Source organism: Centruroides sculpturatus, unplaced genomic scaffold (assembly GCF_000671375.1).
Source record: "Centruroides sculpturatus isolate CEXI.00-Female unplaced genomic scaffold, Cexi_2.0 scaffold114, whole genome shotgun sequence".
Lineage (NCBI taxonomy): Eukaryota > Metazoa > Arthropoda > Arachnida > Scorpiones > Buthidae > Centruroides > Centruroides sculpturatus.
The window spans coordinates 813,227-830,749 of record NW_019384417.1 but is presented as its reverse complement, the minus strand read 5'-3'; the positions used below and the strand labels follow the sequence as shown (position 1 = coordinate 830,749).

Sequence of the window (17,523 nt, the reverse complement as noted above, 5' to 3'; positions counted from 1 at the left end):
GTGCTGTGGCGCTGCAATCTTTGGCTATGTCTTGGGCTACTCAAATATTTTACGTTTTTGATACTAAATTAACTTCTGAAGTATAATTTTTTATTGTTTTTATATTTTTCAATATATTTATTTTGTTCGTACAAAATAAAAAAATAATTTTTAATGATACAATAGTCTTCGTTAGGCTTAACATCGACGAAAATTCAGCGCGAAGCAACACGCAACGGAGAAAAATTTCAACATGGGATAAATTATTATATTTTTCCGTACATAATTGGTTATCCAAAAAATAAGTTATCCAAACAACCTCAGTCCCCAATTGATTCGGATAAACGATGCTCTACTGTACTTGTACTTGTCCTGAGTTGGAAACATCCTCCTTTTGAAAGGCAACTATTAATTTGTGGAAGGAAAAGGCAGCAGCTGCAGCAAAATAGTAGAGATGAAGTGCAGGGAAAAGGCAAATGACCAGAGGTGATTGGTGGCAATGGCTACAGAAGAGATGACTCTTAACAGCCTCGTGTCCTTGAGACACCAGCTTTTATCACTTTCCTGTCCCTCAGTCATTCCCTGGATTGGTTTCGGACCCTTACTCACGCTTTACGATAGGGATCTAATGGATTCTCCTATTTACTTACGTGAATCAAAGAATCAGAGTTCGAAGGAGAAGTCATCATTATCTTTTCAAACAATGGAAAATCCGACTCCAATCGAAATGATTGATCTTAGGAGCTGCACTGTCTAGACTACTTCTCAAGTTTCTATAAAAAGTTTTTGTTCATTCCTTTTTTTCCTCTAATAATTAAATTATTTTATGTTTTTCTATTTTAGTGAGTTCCGGGACAATTCTGGAACCTCACACTTGTATTCCTAAGACATCATAGTATTATGAAAATTGGGATTCTTAAAACTTACAGAATTTAAATAAAATAAAATAAATACAGAAATAAACATCAAACGAAATTACAACTATATATTAATAAAATATAGAAGTTCAGCACATAGAATCGTAACTACAAATCTCTTTCTTTTGAAACATAACTATAAAAATTGTTTTGGTGTTGTTTCGCACAAAAGATAATCAAATTTATTTTAATTTTTTTAGTAATTTAATTAATTTTTTAAAAATTTACCAGCTTTTTTAATTCTAATTATAAGCAAGTTAACATTGGTTAAACTATCGGATTACCTAGTTGATTTTCAAAACTATAACTACAGTACAGTAAAACCCTGCTTAACACTGATTCAATATAACACGGTCTACTCGAAGCCTAATAAAAAAAGCTCAAAATTTATGCTGATTTAAATTATTGCAGCATTTCATTGATTCATATATAATATGATTATTTAGGAACACAAACCTATTGGAAAAGGGTGGCAAAAAGGTGTACTTTTTTTAAATCTATGTTTGTTTGATGCAATTTTGGAAAAATATAACATCATAGATGCCATAGGCAATATCAGCTTCGCTTGGCAAGAATTAACTGATAAATGCACGAATGAAGTGTGGAAGAAGTGGAAGAAGTTATGGCTGAAAGTATCCAAGAATTCTCAACAAGAAGAGCCTATCGCTGTATCATTAGGTTCACCAAACTCAACCTAATTGATACGGCAGGACTAGGAGATCTAGATGAGCAGGGTATTGAGGAGTTACAGTTGGATCAAATTGTAGTGAATGATTAAGATTTTGAAAGGAGTGAAAAAGCAAAACAAGGTGTTTTGAATGCGATCTTCTGCTACCAACATTCACTTAAGGAAAGAAAAAAATGACAAATGAAACTACAAGACTTTATCGCAAAAAACAAGAATTTCAGAAAAGCCAGGACCTTCCTCACAAAATATGAACTTGCATTTTTGCACTTTGCATTTCTGTGTGCATATGTTTATGTGTTATTTAACATATGTTATTATACAAATTAATATAAAAATAACTTAAAAATTAAAATAAAATCTCTTTATTTTTGATCATGTGTTTCCCTTTCTCTATATACTCTGTGCTAAAATGACCTTGTTTAATACTGTTTCATTTAGCACTTTGTTGTCTAGGAACCCCCACATTATAGCCCCCACATTAAGCGGGGTATTACTGTATATCTATTACAAGTATGATCAATGTCGCCAGTTTTTAAGCCCTAAATTTGCCAAAATCAGTGATATTTGTTACCCAATGTCATTTCTGGTAAACTAATTATTAAACTATGTATCAAAGTTGCGGAAATTAATGGAAGAGAGGAGGAAAAATACACTTGCAGTACAGTATTTTTGAGGAAAATCGTAACAACAAATGTAAAAAGCTCATGCCAACCAGAAGTCTGCACCAGCATTTTGTAAATGTCTGGTAACTATTTATAATTTTTTATGTTGTATAGCAGGGATGGCCAACCTTTTGCATACCATGCGTCAATTTTTTGACAGACGAGTTCAGATGCGCCATATTACTCGAACACTTTTTATACAATCTTGTGTTCAATGTTAGGGGCTGATAAATACAGATAAGAATAAATCTGCTTCGCTTAGGAGAAAAAAAGGAATAACTTTATTACGCAGTTGAATCAATTAATTTATGACAGTTTATTGAAGCACCAATTTACAATAGTCAACAATAATCTCCTGTACGAGAGGGCTATTGTTTCATGATGGTGCTATTTCTGCCAGAGTGTCGTTTGGTGAAGATTATTCTGCACCACAATTATTGGCACTGAGAACAAGATCAGCTTGGAATAACTTTAATCACAATAAATGTTTTTGGCCATTTACACGCCTGTAAACTGATCGAAAATAAAAATCGCAAGACTCAAAATACGTGCATTCACTGTAATTTACTATGTGCAGAACACTCATTTTATCTGCAAAATAGACTGTAACGAATTGTGCAACAAATGAACTTGCATGACAGACTATAAAAAATTTATTTTTTTATGTAATATTCTTAATCGCAAAAAAAGCCAAATATGGCAATTTTGCTAAGAACTAACAAGCGCCACTTGTAATCGTCCAATGCGCCACATTTGGCGCATGCGCCACGTTTTGGCCATCCCTGTTGTATAGTAATGTTTTAAACATGAAAAATGATTAAATTACAGATTTTTACTGATCTATTTAGCTATTTTGAAGTGAACATTCTAATAAATTATGATTTCAACTTTTAAAAGTTTGCAAACAAATTTTTAATTAGTTATTTTTTATTCTAATTAACAATTTCATCTTTTTATAGTCACTGAATTATTAAAATTAAAAACTAAACACTATTACATAAAAGTAGTTTATCCTGTTATTAATCCATAGCCGTAAAATTATATGGCTTCAGAACGGTGAAAAAAAATTATTTCAAAACAGATTCTGGTATATTTTCTTATTAAACATTCAGATTTTGAAAGGAGTGAAAAAGCAAAACAAGATGTTTTGAATGCGATCTTCTGCTACCAACATTCACTTAAGGAAAGAAAAAAACGACAAATGAAACTACAGGACTTTATCGCAAAAAACAAGAATTTCAGAAAAGCCAGGACCTTCCTCACAAAATATGAACTTGCATTTTTGCACTTTGCATTTCTGTGTGCATATGTTTATGTGTTATAGCTATGCTTGGTCAGCCATATTCAGCAAATGAAATCAACAAGGCAGCTAAGGAGATAAATTCCCTGACTTTCCATGACTTTTTCTGAACACTAATGAAAATCTCTGATTTTCTCTGACTTTCCAGGTGCAAAAGAACCTTGTAGCTATCTAACTCCTTTCAGCAGAAGATTTTTGAATTAAAATAACGTGACTTCCAGTTTACATCGAAAGTGTGTATATAGTTAATTGGAGCCTCCTGCCCCTAAGCTTTCCCTGTATGGTCTTGACTTTCATCTATGTAACTCCGTTTTCAAGGTTAGGGAAAGACAAACAGAAGGATGACAATGGGAATTTATAGGTCTACAATTTTTTCAAATTGCAACACAATAATTAGAATAGTCCCTATTTAACTAAATGAATGTTAACATATTACTTTAATGTACATAAATATGACAGATTAAAATGTTTCATAAATGACTATATTAATTAAGATATTACTGGAATATATACAAATAAAAATACCAAGAAATTTATGACATTCAAGGTAACTTTTACTATGATAACTATTAATATTAATTAACACTACTATTTAAATGATAGAATAACTATAGTTGTATTACTATATTTCCTTGATTCTAAGATAAATCATGGCTTTAAATTCAATTTCAAAGTTTTGTTTTTATGAAGGGAAAAAATTAGTAATAAGAAATAACCCATTATCTAGACTGGCAGGAATTACATCATGTCTCACTCTGGCCTTTTCTATAACAGAGTATTATGCACTGATCTGGTGTAAGAGTAGCCATGTAAAAAAATATAGACAACCAGCTAAATGAGACTTTATGTGTAATAACTGGCATTATTAGAACCACACCCACTTACTAATATACCAACTACCTGGTTCTTGCCACTATATCCTGACCATATGTTTGATAAAATGCAATTGCACTTCAAGAGGACAGGAAAATCATGTTCAACCCCAATCTCCTTATGCAAGTCACTTTAGTAAATCTCCAAATCTAGACTTAGGTTGAGAAAACTCTTCTAGATTACTGGCCAAAACCTGAAGCTTCTGATTTCAACATCAATGAAGTGTTGTCTTTTTTGTAGGTCAACTCCAATGTCATAAATATGTCTGCAATCTCTCTATTTAATAGAGTCGTAGGATTTTTTCCTACCATAGACTATCTAGATCAAACTATACTGCATTAGAAATGCCCAAGAAAGGTGTCAATATTTCTTTTATATACGGAACTACAAAAGTAACCCAAACTGTGAATGCCAGAACTTCAAATAATGTATTTAGATTAAGAATTTTCAGAAGACTGAAATTCCACTTTCATTCTTCTTTTTAAATTGAAATTTGTTCTTTCTGTCCTGAAGAAGGTCATTTAAGGTGACTGAAAATGTTTGAAAATTAAAATTATACTGCATTTTTAAAGGTTTGAGTAGTAGTATTGTGATTTATGACAAGCAGTTTTCAGAAAGGTGCAAGGATAAATTACTACTAGTAAATAGGTAAATACATAAAATAAAAGAAAAAATATTAAACAATTAATTTTTAATAAATGAGTGAAACATTGAACAACAATGCTTGGTTATGATTAATACTTGCTAATTGTTTTTTCTTTCCAGATTTGCCCTTGTTTATGGAATTGCATGGCTTCGTGGATGTCAAAGTCCTGGCTGAGTCCAACTGATTCTGGAGGTCTTGATTTTGATTAAACATTTTAATAAGTGATTGCTTTAGTTGCTTGAAGAGATGTAAGCAGCCTCTTCTAGTTTGTAAATGATTTTATCTTTCAGGGTTTTCCTAAAATTCCTCGATTGGTCCAGGGATGACTTGGCCCCTTCTAACCACTCGTTAAACACCTGCTCTAGCATTTCAATTGACATATTTTCCATCTCTGTAACAACTGTTGTTTTTTCCAGTCGACTGCTATTGGAGTGTCTGGTGAGTTGATATTTTTTTTACTTTTTAATCTTAAGTTTGTCTTTTTAACCTTAATTCTAGTCTTTTATTCTTAATTTTAATTGTTTATTCTTAATTTTAGTCATTTTTTCTTAATTTGAGTTAATTTGCATATCTGAGTAACTGATCTAATTTCAATCTTTTTTTTCTTAATTTTAGTCTTTTTAACCTTACTTTTAATCATTTATTCTTACTTTTAGTCGTTAGCTAAATACATCAGCAATTAAACAATGGTTACTATTCAATAGTTAATATAACAATTTTTGTAAACAATGATTAATATTCAACAAGAAATATATATACAAAAACAAGCAAATTAGCAATAACAAATGCTAACAAAAATCACCCTCCAAGAATGAATTCCTTCTAATCACTAATCAACTTGCCTAGTGTTGCTAGAATACACCTCCTCTCTGCTGACTTCCACTTATACCCATTCGGTATAATGATGTTAAAGTTGCCACCTTTCTCATTTACATGTTTTATCATTGAGATTAACATAAATTTTTCATTTTCCCTGTTGTCAGTAAATGCTAGAAGTAACAAATTGCTTAAAGTTTATTTATAAAATGATGGCATGCTTGGCTCTACTGAAAGCTTATATATATTCCCAAAGCATTCCTCAATAGTTCATTGGAACTACTGAGCTACATCTCATCTCAACAAGATGGTGACTAGTGAGAGAGTTGTTGTTGTTGTTGTTGTTTACAGCAAATACTGTATGTATTAATGCCAATTGTTAAGTAAATGTGTTCTTTAATTTTTAATATTTAGGTTAACATGATCATTCTTGTGTCAATTGTCAGAAATTTAAAATAAGTTAAATTTATATCTAAATTCTTCGAGAATATAAAATAATTGTTTATTTTATTATTATTATTTATATGACAAAATAAATTTATTTATAAAAAATGAAGCTAAATTGGTATCATTTTATGATTGTCTATTTCCAACAAGTTACCATTCTGTATGTAAATATTATTTTACCTGTTGTTGCCTAGCACCAATACCTTCAGGATAAAGATGCCAATGTGAATGTAAATATCCTCCTCCTGTACGATGATTTTTTAAAGTGATGATAGCACCATAAGCCAATTCTTTAAAATATATAATGATAAATTGTATAGATTGTTTTAGGGAAAATAAATACTAAAACTTTACTTACGTCTTGGCATGCTNATGATAATTTATTTTTTAAATTTTTTATATTTTTAATTCTTCTAAAATAACAAGGAACTTAATTTTGAGGGTAGGGATGAGTTTTATAAAAAAAATTGTAAATGCTAATAACGAGTAAAATCGTTATTAAGCCCGACTCTACTCGTCCCCCTTTATCTCCACATTCTGTCGAGCTTTAATTACTAAAATTTAAAATCATCAATCCACCTAATACACGAACCTTCCTGCAAGATTTCAAAAAATTTCGACAAAAAAGCACAACAGTTATTAAGCTTCAAAAAGAATGAAAAAATCGCGTTCCCCACACACAGACTAACATTCATACATACAGAAATAACCCCGAAGTTTTTTGCATTTCTCTATATTTCAAAGTCCCTCGAGTCCAAAAATGTAAAAAAAAAATTATCTGTCCGATTGCCACATTTTCCCTGTGTTATATATAACAGAGACGGAAAGTAAAAATTGCAACTTTTTAAATGTTTTTTTAACTTATTATTGTAACTAAATTTTATTTTTACATCTATCCAATGGTTGATATTATTTCCAAAAAATAAGAAAAAAGATTCTAGACTATAACCGCATCGCAGGCACGAGATGGAATCCAGGAAAGCTACTATAAAATCTTTTTCGGGATATTTCGGGCTCTGATCCTCACTTCCTGACGCTCTCATTGCAAGCCTGGCCAAACCCACGACTACTTGAAAAAACGTTCTCTTGGTTCCCAAAAGTTGGGAAGAGTAAAATAGTATTAAGATTCTACACTATAAATTATAAGAGAAATACAATATGCTTCAAAAAAATTACCACATTAATTAATAGAAATGATTTGATTTCTATGCAATAAGCAAAAGTAGATTTATATTAAGAAATTCAGTAACTGAGTAATGTAATCATTTGTATCATTAGCAACAAAAAAGAATTAAAAAATTTGTGCACTCAAAATTTATTTTTAGCTTGTTTTTAATTTATCAGAAAATCAATTTTGTTCTTTATAGAGATGTTTTAATATAACAGATGGTAATTCTGCTGTTAAGAATTTCACTGGATTCTCTATGATTTTCTAAAAATAAAAAATTAGTGAACAACAAATATATATAGATCAACAGACATCTACTAAACTTATGTCACAAAACTGCATTATAAAATACTGTATAAGCATATACACAATAATTATCAATCAATCAATCAATCTTTATTTGATATAATGAGTGTTATTACAAAGGTGGTTAAAAAATTTGTTATTTTAAGTTTGATACATGAACAAAGAAATTATATAATTTATACAAAGTTAGCATTGCAAAACTGTCACAAAATAAAATTTGGTAACAAAAATCAGATGGCAGTGTAGCAACTCAAACATCCAAAAACATATTACAAGATTCAAGAAGGTGTTTTCTCATATCCATCACTGTTGTTCCACAAAAAGAACATTTGGAGTCACATAAGACATTAATTATTTTACCATTTAGGTTTATTGAAAATCTATTTAGTCTAAATTGTGCAGCAAATGACTTTATTTTATAACTCAAATTAGACAGTAAATAAGGCACTGGACTGCACATTCCATTAAGAAAAGTTTACTGTTCCAACCTCTTTCACTCAAATGATGAGCATCTTTTAGCCAATATAAGTCTCTTAGTCGTTGATCACAATCCAAAAAGAACAAAGTTTCACTTAAATACATATAACTAGAGGACAATCCAATATTATTTAGTAATCCTTTAGCAATAGCAGGCCATGGCTTCAAAAAAGAATTATCATCTATCTGTGAAAGTCTTGTATATACCAACTTTCGAAAGTCATCGTTCTGTAAGTCAATAAGTTCCTCCAAAATCAAAACGATTTTATCGACAATCCAATAGCTAAAGGAGGTCTTCCCAATTCCATTCTCACTGCAGGTCCTGAAACAGATCTATTAATATGGAACACCTGCTTAAAATAGAATAACTGTATTGGTTCAAATTTGTCTACTAAAAGACTGCCCCAAACTGGAAAAGCATAAAACATACTTGGTCCAATCAAAGAATCAAATAATTTGAAATAATTATTTAATGAATATGCTTTAATTTTAATAAGTAACTTGATGAGAATGGAGATTTTAGATCTTGCAGCAAGTAAAACTTTATTTAAATGATAGGAGAATGTGCCATGTGAAGAAAAATAAATATCTAGATATTTAAAATTTGACACAAATTTCCAGTTTTGATTTTCCAAACTAAAACTATCTGTTTTTTTTAAGTTTTCCACCTCTATGAAAAATCATAAGCTTTGTCTTTTCTGAATTAATTATTATTCGATTATCTTCACAATATCTCCAAGTACGATTAAGTCTTTCTCTAAGCAAAGAAGCTGAATTAGCCAAGAGAAGAATATCATCAGCATAAAGAAGACAATTAATCTCGACATGAGAAGTCAATGCTATCATAGAATTTTGACCTCTCAGAAGGTTAGGAAGATCATTCAAAAACAAAATAAAAAGGATAAAACTCAGTGGTTCTCCTTGAGGTAGCCCTCTATTGGACTCAACATAATCAGTACAAAATGAAAAAGTTTCTATAAGATATCTAGTATTAGAAAACAGACTCTTCAGTAAGTTGACAAACAATGCAGAAAGACCAATGCTCCTAAGCTTATACCATAACAATTCATGATCGACTGTATCAAAAGCTTTCTTGAGATCAATAAAAGCAGTATATAGTTTCCCTTGTTTCCTTGAAAGTGATATTTGAATAAGACCAATCAAAATAAACAAATTGTATTCAACGCCTTTATTTTTAACAAATGCTCCTTGGAGAGGTGTAACAATATTAAACTCATTCATCCAATTCTGGAGACAATTTGCCATAATAGTTGAAAAAACCTTTCTAAATTCACTAATTAAAGCAATTGGTCTATAGTTAGTTGACATCTGCCTATTTTCTCTCTTATAAATCATTCTTAAAGCAATTTGTTTCCAAGATAGAGGAAAAGAGCCACTAGACCAAAAAGAGTTAAACATATTCAATATATCTAGTAATATTTCTGTAGAAAGGTATTTTATCATTTCATTCCTTATATTATTAAGACCTGGGGCCTTAGATGATTTTAATTTTCTGATTACAGTTTCCAATTCACTCAAAGTGATAAGATCATCCAAAAGAGGAGCATTATTACCAAAACTTAAATCAATATAAATTACTGTATTTGGTCCAATGAAATACTCTTACAACCAATCCGAAGGGGATATAACATTTTTACAGTTTCTTAATTCGAAATTTATTAACTAGTGACCAAAAATCACTAGTATTTTTTGTCTTCATTAATAATGAGTTTATTTTAGCCAAAAATAACTTTTTCTTTACCTTACGTAGTGACTTGTAACTTTTATTTAATTTACAATATTCGTCCAATAGATTTCCAGTTTTATTTCTACGAAACATTCGTAGAACTCGATTCTTTGTTTTCTTTAAACATAGACTCTGAGGATCAAACCATTGCTTCTCTAATGATAATAAAGAAAAATTTTTCTTAACCATTCCACATCGTAAAGCCAAAGTTAACAAAGTCTTCATAGTTCATCATAATAACTCTATACATCCAACAGAAAGGTCTCTTTAACAGAGGTATATAGCGAGCTGATCAAAGATAAATAAATAGTCATCCGATCTTTCTTGTTTCCATATGTAGCAAATTTTTGGAAGTTTCAGAGTCAATACACTATCTGTCATAAATTCAAATGATATTGAAATTGGAAAATGATCAGAATTGAAAATATCAAGAACTCTAAAATCCAGTAATCTGTCCAATAAATTTAACATTTACTGTTATGGATCTAATAACAGATAGACCAACTGTCAAAAGAAAAGTAAATTTAGCCGGGTAGTCTGAGACACATCGACCATTTAAAATATACAATCTGTATGATTTAATTAATTGTAAAAACTTTTTCCTCTTTGATTTAATATTAAATCATTAGATCTTTCAGAATTTAAAACATTAGTATTACTCCCAGCATAAAAATTATCTAGTTCCTCACCTATTCTAGCATTCATGTCTCCCAAAATAACTACAGGTAGCCCTCAGTTTATGCTGCAGTTCCATTGCTACAAAAGCCGGCGAAAATCGAATCAGCATAAAATGAACCCATATTTACACTGAAGTATAGGGTTAGGTTCTACATAAGTGAAAAATACACAAATAATTTTGTTTATTAATACAATATAATACAAAGTACAAATAAATTTAATTTTTAAAATGTATTTTATCATAAAATAAAGTTAAATGTTTTTATTAAAAATTTTAGTTTCGGATCTCTTACATTTTTCGGAAAAAGTATCCATCTTTAATTGTTTACATTTTTGTTTTCTTTCATTGAGAATTTCGGAATATGGTCGAATGGATGCGATGATGCTCCTTTTTACATTTGCACTTCGCTCCCAATCATTGTCTAACTCACAAAGTTCATCCGTCAAACTTTCCATAGTTGAAAGGATACGTTAACCCGACGTAGAGCTACGGACGAGCGGAGACACTGATTGGTCGACCACTGGTCGCCGTAGCGCATATGTAAGGTCAGTTTGAGCGGGAAAATTAAGGAGAGATAGATATCGTCTGGCCAACGAGAAGTAGATTTGTCTCACTAACGATAGTTTGTGATCGCCGGAAGTGCTACTGCGTCGTAAGGTGTTTTCCTGAACGAACTGATACGGGATACATTCATTGGCGCTATGGATTCGGACGCCATTTATTGGACTATTAAGTTTAATAACTTGACTTGTGGGTACCTAAACGTTTAGTATTTTAATATTAATTTAATACAAATGTATACATACCCAATAATATTAAACAGAAAAAATAAATATATTCAATAAAAATCTTTGTTTTAACAAATGTACAATGTCACAGCTCAGTAAATATGGGTGCGTTCTTCTATTCCTTCCTCCATGTAACTCCGCGTGAGCGACATCCATTTAAAAATTCCTGCGGAACGCATTACTAAATTCCGGTTGGAGTGCACGCTCTCGAATGGCAAAAACAGCCGCTTGTAGCAGTAGTTTGCAGTGGAAAGCAGCATGACGTCCTCCATGGCTCAGATAGTTTCGTTTAGGGGGTCCATTATGTGGTTTTATGAATGAAAATTTATAAGTTGTGAAAGCGCAAGTTAGTGCACACAGTGATGTAAGTGTCTTTTCGACTTTTTTTCGGATGTAGCCAGCATTCTAATTTTTTTCGTGGCTATTTTGAATGCTCTTTCAACAAATAATCCATTTTATGGTTAAATTTTACAATTGGGAATCTTCTTTTGCCTTTAAAAGCTCATATTTTAGAATTATAAATTCCTCCGTCATGATACTATCGATAGTGCAGGTGCCGCCATCTTTCTTTCACCATCGTTCCTAAATGCCTACAAACAGCAGCGCACTCCCGTAGTAGCGGAGATGCAGAGCAACCACTATTAACGAACGCACCCTATGTCAACACTGAAATGAAAATCAGTCTAGCATAGGGATAATCAGGGAATTACACTATGAAACAGCAAATTGTGCAGCAGCGTTATTGTGAATCAGCGTAAATTGAGCCAGTGTAAACCAAGGGCTACCTGTATATCATCCTCAGAGAAATTAATCAGCAAATCTTCCATTTTCTTTAACAGTACGTCATAAAGATCTACTCTCAAATAAACAAGAACAATTATCAAACTATGACTAGGTGAACAAAAATTTTTCTTACAATTAAATCTAATCACTATTAGATTGTTGGAGTTAAACAACATTTCCAAAGAACCTAATTTTTGGGAAACTGCAAGAATGAGACTGCCATATGGACAACCAGGATCAATTGGTTTTCTAGCAAATTGTTCATATAAAAACAAATCTGAGTTCAACAAAGAAAGTACCAGTTTATGAGTTAGTTGACCAAGTCTCAGTAGAAGCAACTAGATCATAATTTTGCAATAAATGTATAAACTCTTGGTCATTCACTGTCAAGTCCAGCATTCCTTGACAATCCCAAGACAATATTCTCATTACTGAAGTTTTATTTTTCTCTTTTTGCAATTGTTTCACTTAACCCTTTTGGTTGGATTTGTCTAAAAAAGTATCAATCTTCTGTAATTCATTAGTTTCTAAATTGAAAGTGAATTTGTCACCCTCAACTGTCAGGCAGTCAGCTTTCAGAAATACTTTTTTATTCAAAGATTTAGCTTCTGCAAAAAAAGGCAACAATTTTCTACGCCTTAGTCTTGATCTATATGACAAATCATCAAAAACTCTAATGCATGAGTAGGACAGCGACACCTGAATTTTCTTTAAACTTTTAAAAATAACTCTTTTGTCATCTTGAGTATAGAGTTCAAACAATATAAGCAGAGTTCCAATATACGATAACTATTAATAAAAGGAATAGACTCCCCATTCTGTCTTTTAAATAATTCAATAACACCATTAGCATTATTAACTAATTCTTCATCATTACCACTTAAACCAGAAATGATAATGTTATTTTTCTTCAAATCGTTGTATACAGAGTATATATAAAAATTCTGAAGAGAAAATTTATCCATACATACAGTTTTAAAAGACAAAAGTTTGGTGATTTCTCCTTCCAGGCGAGATAGATGTTCATCATACTCCTTATGTAAATTAGACAACTAGTCAAATTTCGATGACAATTCTTCCAATTTCAATAGAATAGTATCAAAACATTCCTGAGAAAACACAGAATCTTCTGAGGTAGTTGAGAAGGAATATCCTGAGATGCAAAATAGTCGTTCAATCAAGATGATTTCAATGTTAGTTCACTTGGAGATCAACGATGTTTACCAGCAGAAGTCAAAGTTTTATTGCGAGGTGAAGAAGGTGGTGTATGAGACACTGAACCTGGGTTAAGTTCAATTCTTCCAATAAGAAGCAAAAAGAATATAATTAGAAAATAAAGTCAATTAATGGCAACCAGTTGGATTGTAGTTTGTAATAATAAGTCGTAGAAAAAACATGCCAACAGCCAGCACTCTCAAAAGTGGCCCTCCTATACACAATAATTATTTGTATGTAATTACTGTTTATCTAGACTTCATTACTAAACTAACTTAAGTACCTGGTATTGCCCAAGAAATGAAATGAAGATACTGTAACTGGATAAAATGTTGTTACATTTATGATAATGGCATGTAATATACAATTTATACAGGTATAACTAGTGATAATACAAATCTTATTAAATGGTTACAATACTACATGTGAACTACAATCTTTATAGAAATACCAATACAACAACTAAACAAGCAAACAAACTTATTGAAACCGAAGGCCTCTTTAAACAAAGATAAAACCTACATTTTTTCATATTTTGGTAGCATTGTTGCAAGATATCCTCATAACTAGTATTTTGTACATTTATAAAAAAGTGATCAATCTTTAATCAATTATAGTCTACCTGTTTGGGAAAATGCTGCATTCTTGCTTTTCTCTCAATTAGTTGTATGTTTTTTGGAACTTAGTATAAAGTTGCTATTGTGAACAAATCATACAGGAACACTCCTTTTGATGGAAAAAGTAAATTTTTATTTTCTGTAAATTTACAACAGATATGCATTTCGAGCTCTATGTCCCTCTTCAGTCCTTATTTTATTATGTATATTGGTAAAACTAAAAATAATTATAGTGACAACTGGAATAAGCAATTATTAAAACTGTAAGGTAACAAGTAAAACTGTAGAAATATGCTTTCACTCAGTGAAAGCCTTTACATGTTTTTAATCTGTTTTTATTGGTTTTAAGGGTTTTATGTTTTTACTACCTTTATTAGTCAATTTTTTATACATTTTAACCAAAATATCTTTTAGTTTTACTTGTTCTATCCTACAGTTTTAATAATTAGTTATTCCAGTTGTCACTATAATTATTTTTAGTTTTACCAATGTACATAATAAAATAAGGATTGAAGAGGAACATAGAGCTCAAAATGCATATCTGATCTAAATTATAAAAAATAAAAATCTACTTTTTCCTTCAAAAGGAGTGTTCCTATAAGATTTGTTCTTGACACCAACTTTATTTAAAAATGAAAAACTTTATTAAAAATGAAAACTGAATTGTTTTTTTATTTGGAATAAGGCAATTTAACTTACTTGTTAATGAAAATTTAATGAAATGGGATTATTTAATATTGTTTACTTGAACAAGATTAAGTTCTAAAGAACATACAATTAATTATAAGAAATGAAAACTGAATTGTTTTTTTATTTGGAATAAGGCAATTTAACTTACTTGTTAATGAAAATTTAATGAAATGGGATTATTTAATATTGTTTACTTGAACAAGATTAAGTTCTAAAGAACATACAATTAATTATAAGATATGCATATTTTACTTTTTCAATATTAAATTTTGTAATTTACTTTATATTAATTCCCTAGAAGTAGGCAAATTTTGTTTTTCTAATTTAAAAAAAAAAAAATTGGTATATTTTGAAATATTTTATTTTCCAAATATTTTAACGGTTTTAATCATCTTTTTTTCCTATATTAAAGACTTTGTCCTATCAAAAATCAATCCTGTCTTTTTTTTTTAACCACATTTTAGATTAAGTGTTTCTTTGTAGCTGTTTTTACTTAGTACAATACAGTTGAACATCTATTAACATATGCAATCTTGTTCAAGTAAACAATATTAAATAATCCCATTTCATTAAATTTTCATTAACAAGTAAGTTAAATTGCCTTATTCCAAATAAAAAAACAATTCAGTTTTCATTTTTAATATTTTATACAATAAATATTAAAGAAAATAATATGAAAATTATTATATATGTTTTATAATTTCAATTATTGTTTACCTGATAGCACATGCCAAAAATATTCCTGTCCAACATAACCAAAACCACCATTGAAATGAAAATGATCTAAAATGAAATTTTAAAAATAGTATAAATTTTTTTAACATTGTCATAATTAATATCTATTTTAAAAGAAGTTTCAGGTAATTTTGCATAAATTGAAAGTTAAATATTATAGAATTGACTTAATAATATATTCATTTCATCATATTTATAACTATTAAGGCCAATTGCATATTTTTAAAAAGTATTCAATACATTTTAAATAATTTTATTGCAATATCTTAATGAATTCTAATCTAACATAGTACACTACCTTCAAACTTCAGTAAATTTGAATATTATATTATTTTTTAAGAGAAATTATTTTCAAATTTTTTTTTATTTTTTACTTAGTATATTTTTTTTAAATTAATTTAATAGAAAAATTATTTAAACTATAAAATAAAACAAATGATTTTCACTTATAATAAATGTGCTCTGACTGATAAAATAAAACTCCTGTAAATCTAACTTTCATTCTAAAATTTTAAAATTCAGAATAAATGAAATCTATTGCATACAGTGGAACCCCATTCATCTGGCTCAAACGAGGCTGGATCTGATATGGATGACTGAAAATCCAGAAAAATTGTTAACAAAATAAATAACACAGTTTATAGACTTTTTATTTTATATTTTTGTAATCTTCTCCAACATAACACTACTTTCTTTCCTTTAGATGTCATTTTCACAGAGTTTACTTCATTTCACAAATGTTTGAAGATGAGTAAAATGCAGTGAAACAATAGAGGCTTTAGGGTGTTGAGTGAATAATAACTCGTGAAGTTACAAACAATAAACTAATTAATTAACATTTTGACTGCCGTGAGAAGCAAAGCATTTTTTTAAAAATTGAAAATTTAAAAAATTAGAAAAGATTCAACAAGATAATATATAAATTCAAAGAACACTCCCTTGGAATGTATAACAATGAACATCATATGCCGAATCATAGGAAACAAGTCTATTCATGTTACACTCAGGCAAGGATGTAATTAGGAATTCTTTGATTTTTTGCATTTATAGGTTTTCTATATGTCTATCTTTCTGAGACAGGGATTGTGTTTACAATCCAAATAAACTGGAAATCCAGATTAACAGAATCCAGATAAATAGGGTTCCACCATACTTCCAATCTTTGGATGATTTTTAGTTCTTCATTTATATAATTAGATTTTAATGTATAAATATAGAAGAAATTTCAAATATTAAATTTTAATTAAAATCTTTTTCTGGCAGTTCAATCATATGAATAATTTATATAATATTTTACTTATAATTAAAATTTTCACTAATTTTACAATTTTAATGTAAAAAAATAAATAATTCTATATTAGTAGAATGAATTTCTTACTTTTCCTTCATGTTGTGAAATTTAGCCATGCCCAACACTGATCCTATAATAAAGAACATCATAATAGGATCCAACAAAATATATTGAGATAATGTCAAAACACCAACATCTGTAAAACAATTAATTAATAAATTATTATTTCATTTTAAGCAAAATCTTTAAAATTATTCTAAATTATTATATTTATAAAGATTTTTTTCTAACAATTTGAGGCAATTTTTATTACTCATTACTCATTCAATACTCATTCTTTAGTTAACATTAAGATGCATTCCCAAAAATAGAATTCTAAGTAAGTCAATAAAAAATGGGATTATTATTTGTTTATAAAGTACAGTACTTAGTGCATAAATTAAAATGTAAATAAGAATAGACTATAATAAGTAAAATTTTTTAAAAATTTTCCTGACATTTGCAAAGCCTCTTCACCAGTAATACATATGCTAAGAAATTTTAGCTCATTTTTCTAACTCTTTTCTACTTTCTTCTTTAATATGACTGAAAATGCTTTTTGTCTTCTCAATAATTATTAACTGGCTTAAAGGCATTTGCTATTGCATTTGATCATCCATCCAAAAACCTTAGGAAGAAAACAGCAATCATAGACTCTGA

The 17,523-nt window shown here is 29.5% G+C and overlaps 1 protein-coding gene across 1 annotated transcript in view; it reads right to left on the bottom strand.

Moving 5' to 3' along the window:
• The window catches only part of LOC111619222 (protein O-mannosyl-transferase 2-like), a 49,402-nt gene that overhangs the window by 16,662 nt on the left and 15,217 nt on the right, over positions 1 to 17,523 (bottom strand). Inside the window, exons 4-7 of the mRNA XM_023360908.1 lie at positions 16,912 to 17,027; positions 15,516 to 15,581; positions 6,687 to 6,697; positions 6,509 to 6,618 (exon numbers count right to left, since the gene is read on the bottom strand). Of these exons, the coding sequence (XP_023216676.1) occupies positions 6,509 to 6,618; positions 6,687 to 6,697; positions 15,516 to 15,581; positions 16,912 to 17,027 (303 nt within the window). The remainder of the gene's footprint in view (positions 1 to 6,508; positions 6,619 to 6,686; positions 6,698 to 15,515; positions 15,582 to 16,911; positions 17,028 to 17,523) is intronic.